The sequence below is a fragment of the Alosa sapidissima genome, chromosome 24 (genome assembly GCF_018492685.1).
Source record: "Alosa sapidissima isolate fAloSap1 chromosome 24, fAloSap1.pri, whole genome shotgun sequence".
NCBI lineage: Eukaryota > Metazoa > Chordata > Actinopteri > Clupeiformes > Clupeidae > Alosa > Alosa sapidissima.
The window spans coordinates 13,597,273-13,610,751 of record NC_055980.1 but is presented as its reverse complement, the minus strand read 5'-3'; the positions used below and the strand labels follow the sequence as shown (position 1 = coordinate 13,610,751).

The following is a 13,479-nucleotide window of genomic DNA, read 5'->3' as shown; positions in this document are numbered from 1 at the left end:
AACATTCATTCAGAAACTGTTCAATAAAACAAAAATAAAAAAAATCAATAGAAAAGCTGTCTACACACTGTACCTCTTCAAATGTAGTAGCTTTCTCCTCGTTCGTTTGCCAGGCCTTCAGCATCTTCTCAGAATCTTTACAAAGACAGACAGTTAATTTCTATGTACTTATGTTGCTACTATGTTCATTTTGAACAAAGTTATACCAATAATCCAATGGGAAAGCTACGCTGATAAATCGACAAATGGAATAGGTTCACACATTGTATTTAGAGAGCTGCATTGGGTTGATATCATGATCAATATCATGCAATCTAAACCATGCAGAAGTGAAGAGAGGAAAAGAGAAGAGCACAGAGCCAAGGGGAAGAGAAGAGAAAAGAAAAGAAGGGAAGAGAAGAGAAAAGAAGGGAAGAGAAGAGAAAAGAAGGGAAGAGAAGTGAAAAGAAGGGAAGAGAAGTGAAAAGAAGGGAAGAGAAGAGAAAAGAAGGGAAGAGAAGAGAAAAGAAGGGAAGAGAAGAGAAAAGAAGGGAAGAGAAGAGACACATTTCACTCACATATCCCCCAGTGCATTTGGTCGCTGTACTTCTCTAGGTCGTACTGGAGGCAGCTCTTGAAGAAGTCCAGTTTAGCTTTCAGCTGCTGTGACTCAGCGAACATGGTCGCTTTGAGACGTGTCAGGTTGGTGTTGTAGTGGAGTAGACTCAACCTACCAATGAGAAACACTGTCAGCACGGGCACATCCTGGGGAACTCGACAGTACTTTTACTACTAGGGAACTCGACAATACTTTTACTACTAGGGAACTCGACAGTACTGTACTTTTACTACTAGGGAACTAGACAGTACTTTTACTACTAGGGAACAGTACAGTTTTGTTTTTTTAAGTATGTTTTTGGGGCTTTTTATGCCTTTAATCAGACAGGACAGTGGAGAATGACAGGAAGTGAGTGGGAGAGAGAGTGGGGGTGGGATCCGGAAAGGACCACGGGGCGGGAATCGAACCCGGGTTGCCGGCGTACGGTGCAGGTGCCCCAGCCAGTCGCGCCACGGCCGGGGCCAGTACTTTTTCTACTAGTGAACTAGACAGTACTTTTACTACTAGGGAACTCGACAGTACTTTTACTACTGGGGAACTCGACAGTACTTTTACTACTGGGGAACTCGACAGTACTTTTACTACTGGGGAACTCGACAGTACTATCTTGTTGAAGGGTGGTGGGGGTTGGGGGTGTTATGCCTATAATCTGATAGGACAGTGGAGAGAGTGACAGGAAGCGAGTGAAAGAGAGAGATGGGGTGGGATCAGGAAATGACTCGGGCCGGACTCGGACCTGGGCACATGAACCTGAATATGGTACAGGCACTGTAACTGTGCCCCTCACCGCCCCTTATGTTTTAGAGTAGGTTCACTTGGTCACACAATGTCTCACAAATCTGACCTGTGATTATTTTCCAATCCCATCTCTCTCTCTCTCCCACTCGCTTCCTGTCACTCTTCACTGTCCTAACTGAATAAAGGCAAACCAATCCCAAAGCTGTACTTTCAACCAAAATTGTACTTTCAACCAACACTGTCCTTTCAAAACAAGAGAGAGGAGAGCTCACATGGCAGCTCTCTGGCCCTGGAAGAGGCAGCTGCAGTCTTCCTTTAGACGGCACACATAATTCACTGCCTCACACCACACCTTCTTCAGACGGACCACAGGCTTCTGCTCCTCTTGCTCCACCACTGCAGGACAGGACAGAGAGACAGAACGAGTGAGAGTGCAGGGTCAGTCACTATCACAGGAAGATATGTCTATTGGGTTACAGGAAGCTAGCACATTTCAGACTTGTTGATAAGGCCTCCCTCCACAGGATGTTCAATGTCAGGGTCAGATTGGAGACAAAGACAAACAGCTTGTTTGTTTCCACAGGATATGCAAGGACACAGGATATGCAAGGACATTGTTCTGATCTCTGGTTGGTTAAATAGGTCATAGATCTTACACACTACAGAAAAATATAAAGCCTTTTTTAAACGTTTATTAAAACTTCATTATTTGATGTGCACCTTAAACTTTTACAGAAGCTAATGCAAAAATAAAGGCTGTATTATCTTCATAATTTGTATGACTAAAGCTTTCCTTAGTTACATTCTTCTCTAAAAGACCCAATTTGGCTTCCATTATCAAAAGTGTTCGCGATGATAATCGGGTGTATGCCGAAAGTCAGAAGGCTACACAGGAAAACAGGTCTAATCACATCCGCTTGTCAAGTAGGATAGCGTTGATTACAACACAAACACGGTAAAATAGCGATAAATAAGCATATGTAGGTGTATAGGTTATATTTAAAGCATTGTTATGTGTTTGGAATTGGACCACTGATTTAGTTCAATACTCAAATGTTGATGGTTGATTTTTTTTGTTTTAACTTTGCATGCTGTTGTACAATACAATAACGTCAAAGGCGATAAAACCGCATTTCAAACGCAGGTTAACAGTATTGTATTTGACGCTAGCTGAATTGCTGTCAGAATCAACCTTATCACTCGATAAACGGATGTGAGTAGACCTGTTTTCTGGGGTAGTCTTCTGACGTTCACCATAAACCCTATTGTGTTCCCCAAATCATCAAACCTAAGAGTTCTCTTCACCCAGGGTAGCTTTACCTTTTTTCTTCAAGAGTTCTACTGAGAGAAATGTCCCAGCCCTACTCTGAGGACAGTAGGCTGATACTCACTGATAGCCTTGACCTTCTCCGAGGGTTGCCTTGTATTCAGACCTGTGTATTTGGTCACTGTCTTGTCAAAGAGGAACACCATGTTGCTGTCCCAGCCTTTCTGTAAGAGGGGGACATAAGAGATCAACAAAGGAGAATTAACCTGTCCTATACACACCTATACCCCCCCCCCACACACACACACACACACACACACACAGCCATACATACATAAAGGGAAAGAGACAGGTTGACTGAGTGATTGGAATGCATCTGTTTAGACAGTGAGGTTGAAGCAACCTGAAGAACAGGAAATGGTTTAATCATCCAAATATTTAAACAGTGCTGTAATTGTTTCACATTTCTGTTTGACATCTATTCCCATCAATCACAGATGCTTTAATCCACAGACTTGCACTAAATCAGACATGTCATCAGCATGTGTCCTTCCTTCTAGCTATGCTGCATGGTCATATATGTGGCACAATATGTGGGCAATGATCTCTCTGCTTGTACCAGAGTATTTTTCAACTAGTGTACTAAGTGTGCTCTAGGTTGTAACTTATTTCAACAGCAACATACAAAATGTTACACTCAACTAAATGGGTACAGTTCAGATCAATGTCTAAACAGTTGGTTCAATTTGCTTTTATGCTTGACAACCACTCAATAACACAAACCATCATATTCTATTATTATTAATAGTAGTATTATACCGGTGTTAGTATTTCTACTACTACTGTACTAAGCCATTTTCAAAGGACGTTTGGTTCAATACAGATGTGTACCCAATGTACCAAATGCAGTTTTAAACAATAATCAACTGTAGGCTATTTTTTGCATGCATGTTTCATAATTCTCTATCCTTCCCTCTCTTCTACCTCTCTCTCCCCCTCTCTTTCTCACCAGGCCTTCCATGACGCACTGCGCGGCTGACTTCCTGGGGTCCAGGGACACCCCGACTTTCTGCAGGATCTCCTGGTCGCCGGCTGCCACGCCTGTGTCCGCCTCCAGGCGCGTCTGCAGGCTGTTCACGCTCTCGTCAGCGGACAGCTGGAAGGAGTGGACACGCCCCGTGCCCATGTTCAACACGTGCACCACCTTCACAGGGAAGATGAAGGAGCAAACGTCAGATACAGGGCATGTTCAACACGTGCACCACCTTCACAGGGAAGATGAAGGAGCAAACGTCAGATACAGGGCATGTTCAACACGTGCACCACCTTCACAGGGAAGATGAAGGAGCAAAAGTCAGATACAGGGCATGTTCAACACGTGCACCACCTTCACAGGGAAGGTGAAGGAGCAAACGTCAGATACAGGGCATGTTCAACACGTGCACCACCTTCACAGGGAAGATGAAGGAGCAAAAGTCAGATACAGGGCATGTTCAACACGTGCACCACCTTCACAGGGAAGCAAACGTCAGATACAGGCGAGTGAGGTTAAATGACTCATCTGGTTGTTTTACTAATCTATCCTCGAAACGACTATCCCCATGGGGATTTTAAAGACTAATCCATCTGTCTGTCTGGCTATATTTAAATTTGTTGGTAACCTTCCACAAAAGAAGAAAAAACCCTCAAGTTTCTCAAGTTTCCTAAGAAATTATTTGAAACTGACAAAACTGCTGTTAATCCTATATCTACCCCAACAATGATGTAACCCCCCCCCCCCCACCCTTTTTATTTTCTTTTTCTTAAATGGTCTTGTTATGTGTTATTGTATGTTACTCTCAACACCACCTTCACACGGAAGATAAAGGTCAAAGGTCAGATGCAGAGGAGTGGGGTTATATGGCTCATCTGGTTATCTTTCTAATCTATTCTCCTTACAGAGGCGCAGTGCTTTCTCATGTAAAAACATAGTGTACTTAAGTAAGTAAGAATACTGACCCTAACAAACATTGCCGTCTTTAAAACATTATTATCTACAGTGTTATATACAAGTAATAATAGTTGTCTTTCTACCCAGTATATAGGCCTGCACACACACACATAATTTATTTATTTAAATAAGTGTATTTAAATATTTTTTTCTCCCAGACCTTGATGTTGAGTAGCTGGTCAAGCAGCTCAAAGCAGCGGGGTTTCTTAGTGTCGGGGTTCACGGGCCCTCCTCTCCCGACAGAGTTCCACTGCAGCATCAGCTGCAGCACATGCTCCAGAGGCTCCACTAGAACACTACACACACACACACACACACACACACACACACACGCGCACACACACACACACACACGCACACACATGCACACACACAGAGAGAGAGAGAGAGAGAGAGAGAGAGACACAGATAGACAGATAGACAGATGTGAGTGTAACGTAAATTAATCAACTTACATTGCCTTCGTCTCTGATGTGACATAACAATGGGGCAAATTCTCCCATTCGCACATAAATCGCGCGTAAGCCATTTTTTACGCGCTTCAGTTACGCACTTTTCAGTTAGGCCCATTCTCCCATTCATGCTTCTGTCACATCCACAGTGTGCAAGTTCGAAATCAAGGCAGCCTTATGAAAGAGGCGTGATTTATTTAAAATAGAACCAGACTAATCTACAGTACCACGTCGTTAATTTAGGATGATATGAAAATGCGTAACGTGGACTTTCTCATTGACCTTCTGAATGTCATTTTGTCATGAGCTCTCTCTCTGCCTGGTAACATGTGCTGATTGAAGTCTGATGACCTCCACCTGTTCCTGCTCTGCTCTGCCTCACCCTCGTTACCTACCAGCTGCACTGCATTCACCACTCATCATGCCCTCTATATAAAGCCTTGCTTTTCAGTCCACACTTGTCAGATCGTCTGCAACCAGCACCAGTTACCTGCCTGTTTTTGAAAACGCCTCTGACTCTTTGCCTGTGATTCCGGACCCGCTCGACTACTTCTGTGTTCTCCAGCCCCGGTAATCTTGACCTGCCTTCCGTCCCTCTTCTACGAATACCGCCTAGTCCTTGACTGTACTGCTGCTTCGTTTCAATTGCTGTTGTGTGTGTGTTTCCCCCAGGACTTCCCGGATCATCCAGCTCCTGCCATCGCTGTTCGGCTACTGGGGGAACACACACACGCAGACTCTTGGAACTCCTGTACCCCCCCCCGGAACCCCTAAAACCCCCTTAACCCCCAACCCTTAAATAAACTTTTTAACGTGACGCTTTTGTGGTCCTCGTCCTGTTTGGTGTCTGACACATTTAAATCCAGAAAGAACACAAACCAGTCTCTGATTTTGAAAACGTAAGCATGGTGAACTGAATAGCAAACAGCCTGCAGTGAAATGGTGTGTTATCATATAGCCTAACAAAGAATTGACCTAACGAAATTTCACTTTTGCTTTGAGGTTTGTTTATATACTGTAGAGTCAAGACATGCTTGAGGCGTGTAGATTCATAATTCTGGTGTAAATAGGCCACAAGTCACCTGCTGAGGTAGTGGGGTTGTGGTAGGTGGGCGGAGAACACCACCTTTCCGTTCTCGTCCTCCACAGCCATGATGTCCTCGGCCCCCTTATCCCTCACTAAAGTGGCCCTGGGAGAAACACAACACCCTCAGTCACATCTGCCTTTTACAGCCTGACAGTTAATCTGATCCTTCAGGATTTTAAACATGCCCCCAAAGTTCTCCTTTTGGGCTGAGCATTGTGACCTACCACTGAACAGGCTGAAGATTGTGCAGAAAGGGTCTGAATCCACAGCAGCACTCAAAGATCATGGTGCCGAAACTCCAGTAGTCCACCGTGCCAGTGTACGGCCTGTTCTCAAGTTGGTTCTCAAACAGCTCAGGGGCCTGAAGTGAGACACAGAACAGAACAGAACAGCGCTCACTTTCCAATGTCATTTACGGTGTATTCCTACTGCCCAAGACATTACTAACAGAACCTGACAGATGGCAGTTTGGTTTAGATATGCTGCTGGAGGAAAAGACCTGTGGTAATGAAACATCTACAATTGTGTCTCAACAAACTTATGCAGAGATCCAGTGTTAAGTCAGTCTGCGACTACGTTACAATGATGTGCCAACTGTGTGTTCTGACTTGATGTGTTTGTATTGGGTGGGTTGTGAATACAGCGGGGAAAATAAGTATTGAACACGTCAACATTTTTTTCAGTAAGTATACTTACAGTGAGGCTATTCGCATGACATTTTCACCGGACATTAGTATTAACTTAGGTAATCCACACATATATAAAAATCCAAACATCGATTTCTAAAAGTAGAGTTATGAGTAAAAAAGTGGAATGGCACAGGGAAAATGTATTGAATACGATAAGAAAAAGCAGTACACAAAGGCAAGGAATGGCAAGGAACGAGCTGGATTTTATCAGTAATTAGAGAAATTATCCCTCCTATCTGTGCAAATTGATATAAGCTGGGTTAGTACATACTGGTGGGCTATAAAAATGTTTTTTTTACCAAGGTGTCACACAAGAAACATTTCATGATGGGTAAAAGCAAAGAGCCCTCCCAAGACCTTTGCAACCTTATTGTTGCAAAAAATATCAATGGAACTGGTTACAGATGCACTTCAAAACTTCTGAATCATCCAGCAAGCAGTATTGGAGCCATTATCTGCAAGTGGAAGGAACATCACTGCATCATCAACTGGCCATGCACAGGATCTCCTTGCAAGATTTCTGACCAGGAAGTCAGAAGGATAGTCAGAAGAGTAGCCTAAGAGCCAAGGACCACTCTGAGAAAGCTCCAGAAAGACTTGGAGGCAGCAGGTACAATTGTTACAGAGAAAATCATAGGTAATACATTCCACCGCCATGGCCTCTATGCACGCTCATCCCGCATGACTCTATTGCTAAAGAAAAACATGTCAAAGCTCTTTGAAAGTTTGCTACACAACATTTGGACAAGCCTATGAAATACTGAGAGAATGTATTCTGGTCTGGTGAGAGCAAAATTGAACTTTTCGGATGTCTACATCGGATGTCTACATACACACCATATTTGGAGGAGAAATGGCACTGTGCATCACCCTAAAAATACCATACCAACAATGAGGTTTGGAGGTTGTGGCATCATGGTGTGGGCTGTTTTTCATCTCATGGTACTAGCAGACTTCATTCAGTTGAAGGAATGATGAATGGAGTCATTTTGTTCCGGGAGAATCTTTACATCCACCAGGATGATGAGGATGAGACATGGCTAGACCTTCCAGCAGGACAATGATCCAAACCATTCAGCAAAGGAAACTCTCAATTGGTTTCAGAGAAAGGAAATCTAGGCCCTGACTTCAATTCAATTGAACAGTTTTGGACGTTAACTAAAGATCAGGATTCACAAGAGGGACCCCTGGAATCTTCAATATTAAAGGACTATCTGTTTAAAAGAATGGGCCAAAATCAGCCAGAATACTGTGACTGATTAGTTTTCGTCATACAGGAAATGCCTTGAAGCTGTCATTACGAATAAAGGCTTTTCCACAAAGTATTTAAGGAATTTCAGCAGGCGTGTTCAATACTTTTTTCCTGTGTCATTCCACTTTATTACACATAACTCTACCTATGGACTTTAATGTTTGGATTTTTTTATATGGGTGGATTACTATTATTAATAGTAATGTCTGGTGAAAATTTCATGCAAATAGCCTCATTATACTTACTATAGTATACTTACTGAAATGAACAGTAAACTTACTGACAAAAACAATCAGCATTTATCATTGTTTATGTTCATGTTTAACACAAATCAGACTGGTAAAACATGATAACATCCTTTTAGAAAGGTGTAAAAAGAGACTGAGAATGCACTCACATCATCACACATCATCATTCTATTATTATTATTATTATGTTTTTTAACTGCTGTTAATCCTATATCCAACAATGATGTAGCCTACCTCATGTACTCTCAATACTGGCTTTGTCAACACTATACCCAAACAGTCACTCAACAAATTTGAATTTAAAAATGCGAAATTTGAGTTCTCACCAAGTATTGTAGCGTCCCAACGAAAGATGTGCACAGGCTTCCCTCGTCCAGGTCTTTGGCATAGCCCAGGTCAATGATTTTATGGATCAACTAGAAGAGGGAGCAACACACACACTCATACAGACACACCATAGAGAGAGTGTGTGTGTGTGTGTGTGAGAGAGAGGGGAGGGGGGGAGAGAGAGAGAGAGAGAGAAATTCACAATTTGCATCACAAATTACACTTCTCTGTTCAGAACTGAGGCTCTCTCCATCATAATCCGACCCATGGTCATCTTACCCTTCCATTGACATCCTGCAACACAATGTTCTCTGGCTTGAGGTCTCGATGAATGATGTTGTTGGCGTGGAGGTACTGAACTCCAGACCCTAAAATAGATTGTAGATGAGCCAATCATGAACAATCAGAGTGAATGATAATCAAATGTGGATAGAGTCTTGATGCTATGGACTATTAGGGTGCATTAGGAATATGTGTGCTCCCTAAGGTTAAATATGATTCTCTGCTTTGTGGTTGTGAAGGCTGTTTCACAACTAGTTACACATACATTATACATACTGTATATGCTCACACAAATATTCACTCACTCAGAAACACACACACAAACAGAAAGGATTCAAATATTTTCAGGGATGAAATACAGCTTTGACACTCATGGGTACAGAAAACATTGCCTACACTACACAGCTGTGTGTGCCACACACACACACACAGACACACATACACACACACACACAGTTATAAGAACACCCACCAACATCATGCAGCAGGTCCAGCACCTTTCTCTCCTTCAGGCCACAAGTGTTCTCTGGTTTGCTCAGCATCTGCAGACCAACAATCCAACAACACAGCAGTCTCTCTCACGCATATGCAACCCCCCCCCCCCCACACACACCTCCCCCGAAACGTCAGGAGGGAGCTACCCATATACTTGTGTGTGTATGCCCTGCTGTGCTCTATTACACACACATATGCAAACACTTTCTGCAGGGCTCCCCTTTGAAGCAGTGCTCCATTGCTAGGTGGGGCAGGTCGTTCAGGGCGATGCATGTCATCTCACACACACACCACACACAGTCTCATACACATACACACACACACACACACACACACCACACACAGTCTCATACACATACACACACACACACCACACACAGTCTCATACACACACACACACCTTACGTAGGTCCCCTTTGGAGCAGTATTCCATAGCTAGCAAGGGCAGGTTGTTCAGGGAGATGCAGGTCATCGCCTCAGGCACATCCCTGGCCGTCACTACATTGGGATGATTTAATCTGGGAATGAGATGAGATGGGGAGAAAGGACATTCTAACTCATCAATTGCAACTGATCGTCAGTCACTTCTAAAGCTTTACACACATAAGCCTGCTCTTCCCAACTTAAGATACTGTGTCAGGCCTTTCGCCAGATCTACCCTTACATTCAAAAGCCCACTGCTTGCAGCTACCTGTTCCCCCTGGAGACATGTGCTCACATCTTCCTACTGTTAGGCTACTGGCTGTTCTCATCACCAGACTGTTATGCATCTGGATTTAAGCAGTGCTATGATGTGATTCCCACTCAACTAAGTTACCTAAAGTGAGTGGGATTTACCAGATGGCATGGGGTGTAACAAAAGCTAATTCAATTATTATTATCAAAAGATAAACTAACTAACTCAAAAACATTATTGAGTAGGCCTATTAGCTTTAGTTAGACTTCAGACTTTGCCTGTCGTTTAAATTAGGACGTTTTAGCATCTAGCTAAAACTCCCAACTGCAGACATCTAAGAAATCCACTGACTTCTTCATAATCTGGATTTCCCTGCTCCAGCGGTCCTTATTGCGAGCTGTCAGCTCCAGGCGACACAGTTTAACAGCGATCTTCTCCTGCGTCTCCTGAAAAGAGATCACACGTAGCCTATGCACTCGCTTCAAATTTATGCTGTGGTTAGTCCAAGACATTGCCTACACATTTCCTCATCTGTGACGTTCCGAAGAAAACGGAAGACAAATGTAAATTGAAATTAAATTTCGCCAAAAGTGCTTCAGTTCAAAATGAAGAAAACAAAAAGAAACAACATTGCACCAGACTTCACAGATTATATTGTTACAATTTCAGTGGGCTATCAGAGACTCTATCCATGGCAACGCCAACCATCCATTATCTTAGCCTAATTAAAACACACCAAGGACTTGTTGGTTAAAATCACGGAATGAGGGTTACTTACCATGTTTTGGTACAAGTAAACATGGGCAAATCCGCCCGTCCCCAGATTGTCCATCATCCTCCATGATCCACAAATTTGATTCTGACCGATCAAAGCCGGCCGCTCCATCCTAGCCAGCTGGGCAACGGGCGACACCTTTAACGTAATCAGGTCATGCCAAACCCAGCGCACTACACACATTACAGATCGGTCACAAGGTCACAAGGTACCAGGCTGAAGCATGCTTAGTTTCGGTTTTCAGTTTTCTAAGCGAAGCCACTGATAGCGAAGGGAACGAAAATGAGAGAAAGAGAAAGGAACATCAATAATTATTTTCCGATTAGACTACTCACCTATATTAATGAGTCTTTTTTTACTGGGTGTGTTTACGGTCTTCTGTCATGATTCCCATCTCATCCGCTGACAGATCAGAGTCGACAACGGGTGGATAGCTTTGGCCTGTCCGATGTAGCCTACTGTAAACACTGTCGACTTGAACGTTCGAGGTAGGCTAGTCCGAGAACATTAAATTTGAGGCTAGCCAAGGCTACATCATTTCTCTACATTTATGATTAGCCTGGTAAGTGAACTGAATGCGTAGGCTATGAGGTGTTGTCTCACATTTCGTAGCCTAATGCTATGAACAGAAAAACATAGCCTAATAACAGCATCACTGGCGTGTGGGGCAACATCTGGGTGAGCGCCAATGTGTAGGCTACTTTCCACATCATGACGTCAGCGCGGCAAGTAGGCTAGCCTAGCCTATCATAGAGCTCCCGATGGCTGATAACTGCCCAGAAACGTGTTTTTATGGTCTTCAACAACAGATTAGTCCTGGGCGAAGTCACTTGAAGTTTCTTCAAATACAACAAACATTTTATTACACTGATAGTCACAATATAGTGGGCAGTAAGCACTGTTTGATCACTTTGTGATAACATAACATTTACAAAAACTCACAAAGGGGGTCTGATCAGATTGATAAGTGAGATTTGGTGGGGCCAGGTAACAGCTGTTTTGTTTGTCTCATCCAGCATCATTACTGCACAGCAAAAAATAAAAAGAATACATTTTACCATTTCATACCATCAGTGGTTCTCAGTGTTGGGACCAGGGTCCCAGAGTTAATTAACGGGATCTACTAGGACCACTGACATTATAAAGAATGAGAACCACTGATTTACAAACGGTCATCCTTACCAAATAAAATAGAAATAGAAATAAACATTTTTGGTTATTGGCTGGACCTGCATTCCTTTGATGTTGTGTCATCCTAGGGTTCGGGGCATGCTCCCCTGTAAGAAAATTTTGTAGGCCTATATTTTAATGTTTAAATGCATCAATCTGGTGCAGTTTGAAACACAATTCAGAGGTTAGACTTGCTTATTTTTTTATCTATGGATGGAAATATTTGTGCTGTAGCCTAAGCCATATTATGATGATACTGCAATAAGTTCCCAACCACAACGCATATTTGCTGAGTTTCACTTCAGATAGGCCTATGGTCAAAAAAAGTGTACATTTCAGCAATCCATGAAATTATGCAGAAGTGGTCAGTGGTGTTATTCAGCTAGTTAATCTAAGATAAGATAGTTATCTTGGTTATTGTTATGGCCATATATTCATGTTATATCTTCCTGTTTCAGGACAGTTTGGGCTATCCATATCTGGGAAAGTATCATGTGATCATGTGATAATATTTGCAAATGTTTAGATTTTTAAGAAAAAAATAATTTGTGTCTCATTATTTTTTCTTTTTCATATACAGTACAGTTATGTGCAGAATAATAGCATTGTGTTTTAAAAAAATGAATAAAGCTCAAATTCCTTATAGAATAGTTGTTAATTCCATAATATCAATGCATTGGGAACACTGCACATTCAATTTCAAATCACAAATTGATAAAGTTTGTGTTATACCTTTACAGAAAGTGAAGAAAAAGGAATGTTAGGCTGTTTGCATTAGCAGTGTTTGCATTTTTCTTTACAAACTCAAACATTTACTGTATAAACTGAAAAATGTCTTAAGATTTTGCTTTACATTACATTACATTTAGCAGACACTTCTTGACCAAAGTTACTTACATATGTCAGCTATATTATAAGGGATCACATTGTCCCCAGAGCAACTTGGGTTAGGTGCCTTGCTCAAGGGCACAACGGTGGAAGCCGGGAATTGAACCAACAACTTTCAGGCTACTACAGGCTAGCCCAGCTCCTTAACCACTACACTACCACCGTCCCACAGCTTTACTTTGAATCACTGCACTAATATCTAGTTGCATTACCATTATTTCTGAGAATTGCTTCACATCTGTGTTACATGGAGTCGACCAACTACAGGCACCTGGACGATTGAACTACATTCCACAATTCCTCTGCATTTCTGGGTTTTGCCTTTTTGCATTTTTGATGTCACCCCATAAGTTTTCTTGAGGTCTGGGGATCGGGCTGGCCACTCCATATACGTCAGTCTTGTTAGTCTGGAAGACTTTGCTCGCTTAATGGTGTGTTTTGGGTCATTGTCTTGTTGGAAACACCCATTTCCAAGGCCTTTCCTCTTCAGCATAAAACAACATGACCTCTTCAAATATTTCCATGTATTGAAACTGATCCATGAT

The 13,479-nt window shown here is 42.4% G+C and overlaps 1 protein-coding gene across 3 annotated transcripts in view; it reads right to left on the bottom strand.

Annotated features, from left to right (window-relative positions):
• The window catches only part of LOC121699851 (inhibitor of nuclear factor kappa-B kinase subunit alpha-like), a 17,661-nt gene extending 6,080 nt beyond the window's left edge, over positions 1-11,581 (bottom strand). The window contains exons 1-15 of one of the 3 annotated variants that reach the window (XM_042082328.1): positions 11,212-11,581; positions 10,880-11,049; positions 10,453-10,547; positions 9,826-9,943; positions 9,403-9,472; positions 8,928-9,016; positions 8,648-8,737; positions 6,357-6,493; positions 6,128-6,235; positions 4,754-4,889; positions 3,613-3,807; positions 2,728-2,827; positions 1,609-1,732; positions 558-709; positions 74-135 (exon numbers count right to left, since the gene is read on the bottom strand). In XM_042082328.1, the coding sequence (XP_041938262.1) occupies positions 74-135; positions 558-709; positions 1,609-1,732; positions 2,728-2,827; positions 3,613-3,807; positions 4,754-4,889; positions 6,128-6,235; positions 6,357-6,493; positions 8,648-8,737; positions 8,928-9,016; positions 9,403-9,472; positions 9,826-9,943; positions 10,453-10,547; positions 10,880-10,987 (1,584 nt within the window). In that variant the 5' untranslated portion in view covers positions 10,988-11,049; positions 11,212-11,581. The remainder of the gene's footprint in view (positions 1-73; positions 136-557; positions 710-1,608; positions 1,733-2,727; positions 2,828-3,612; positions 3,808-4,753; positions 4,890-6,127; positions 6,236-6,356; positions 6,494-8,647; positions 8,738-8,927; positions 9,017-9,402; positions 9,473-9,825; positions 9,944-10,452; positions 10,548-10,879; positions 11,050-11,211) is intronic. The other 2 variants (XM_042082326.1, XM_042082327.1) reach the window with 2 other exon arrangements.
• Between the last annotated feature and the right edge of the window lie 1,898 nt (positions 11,582-13,479).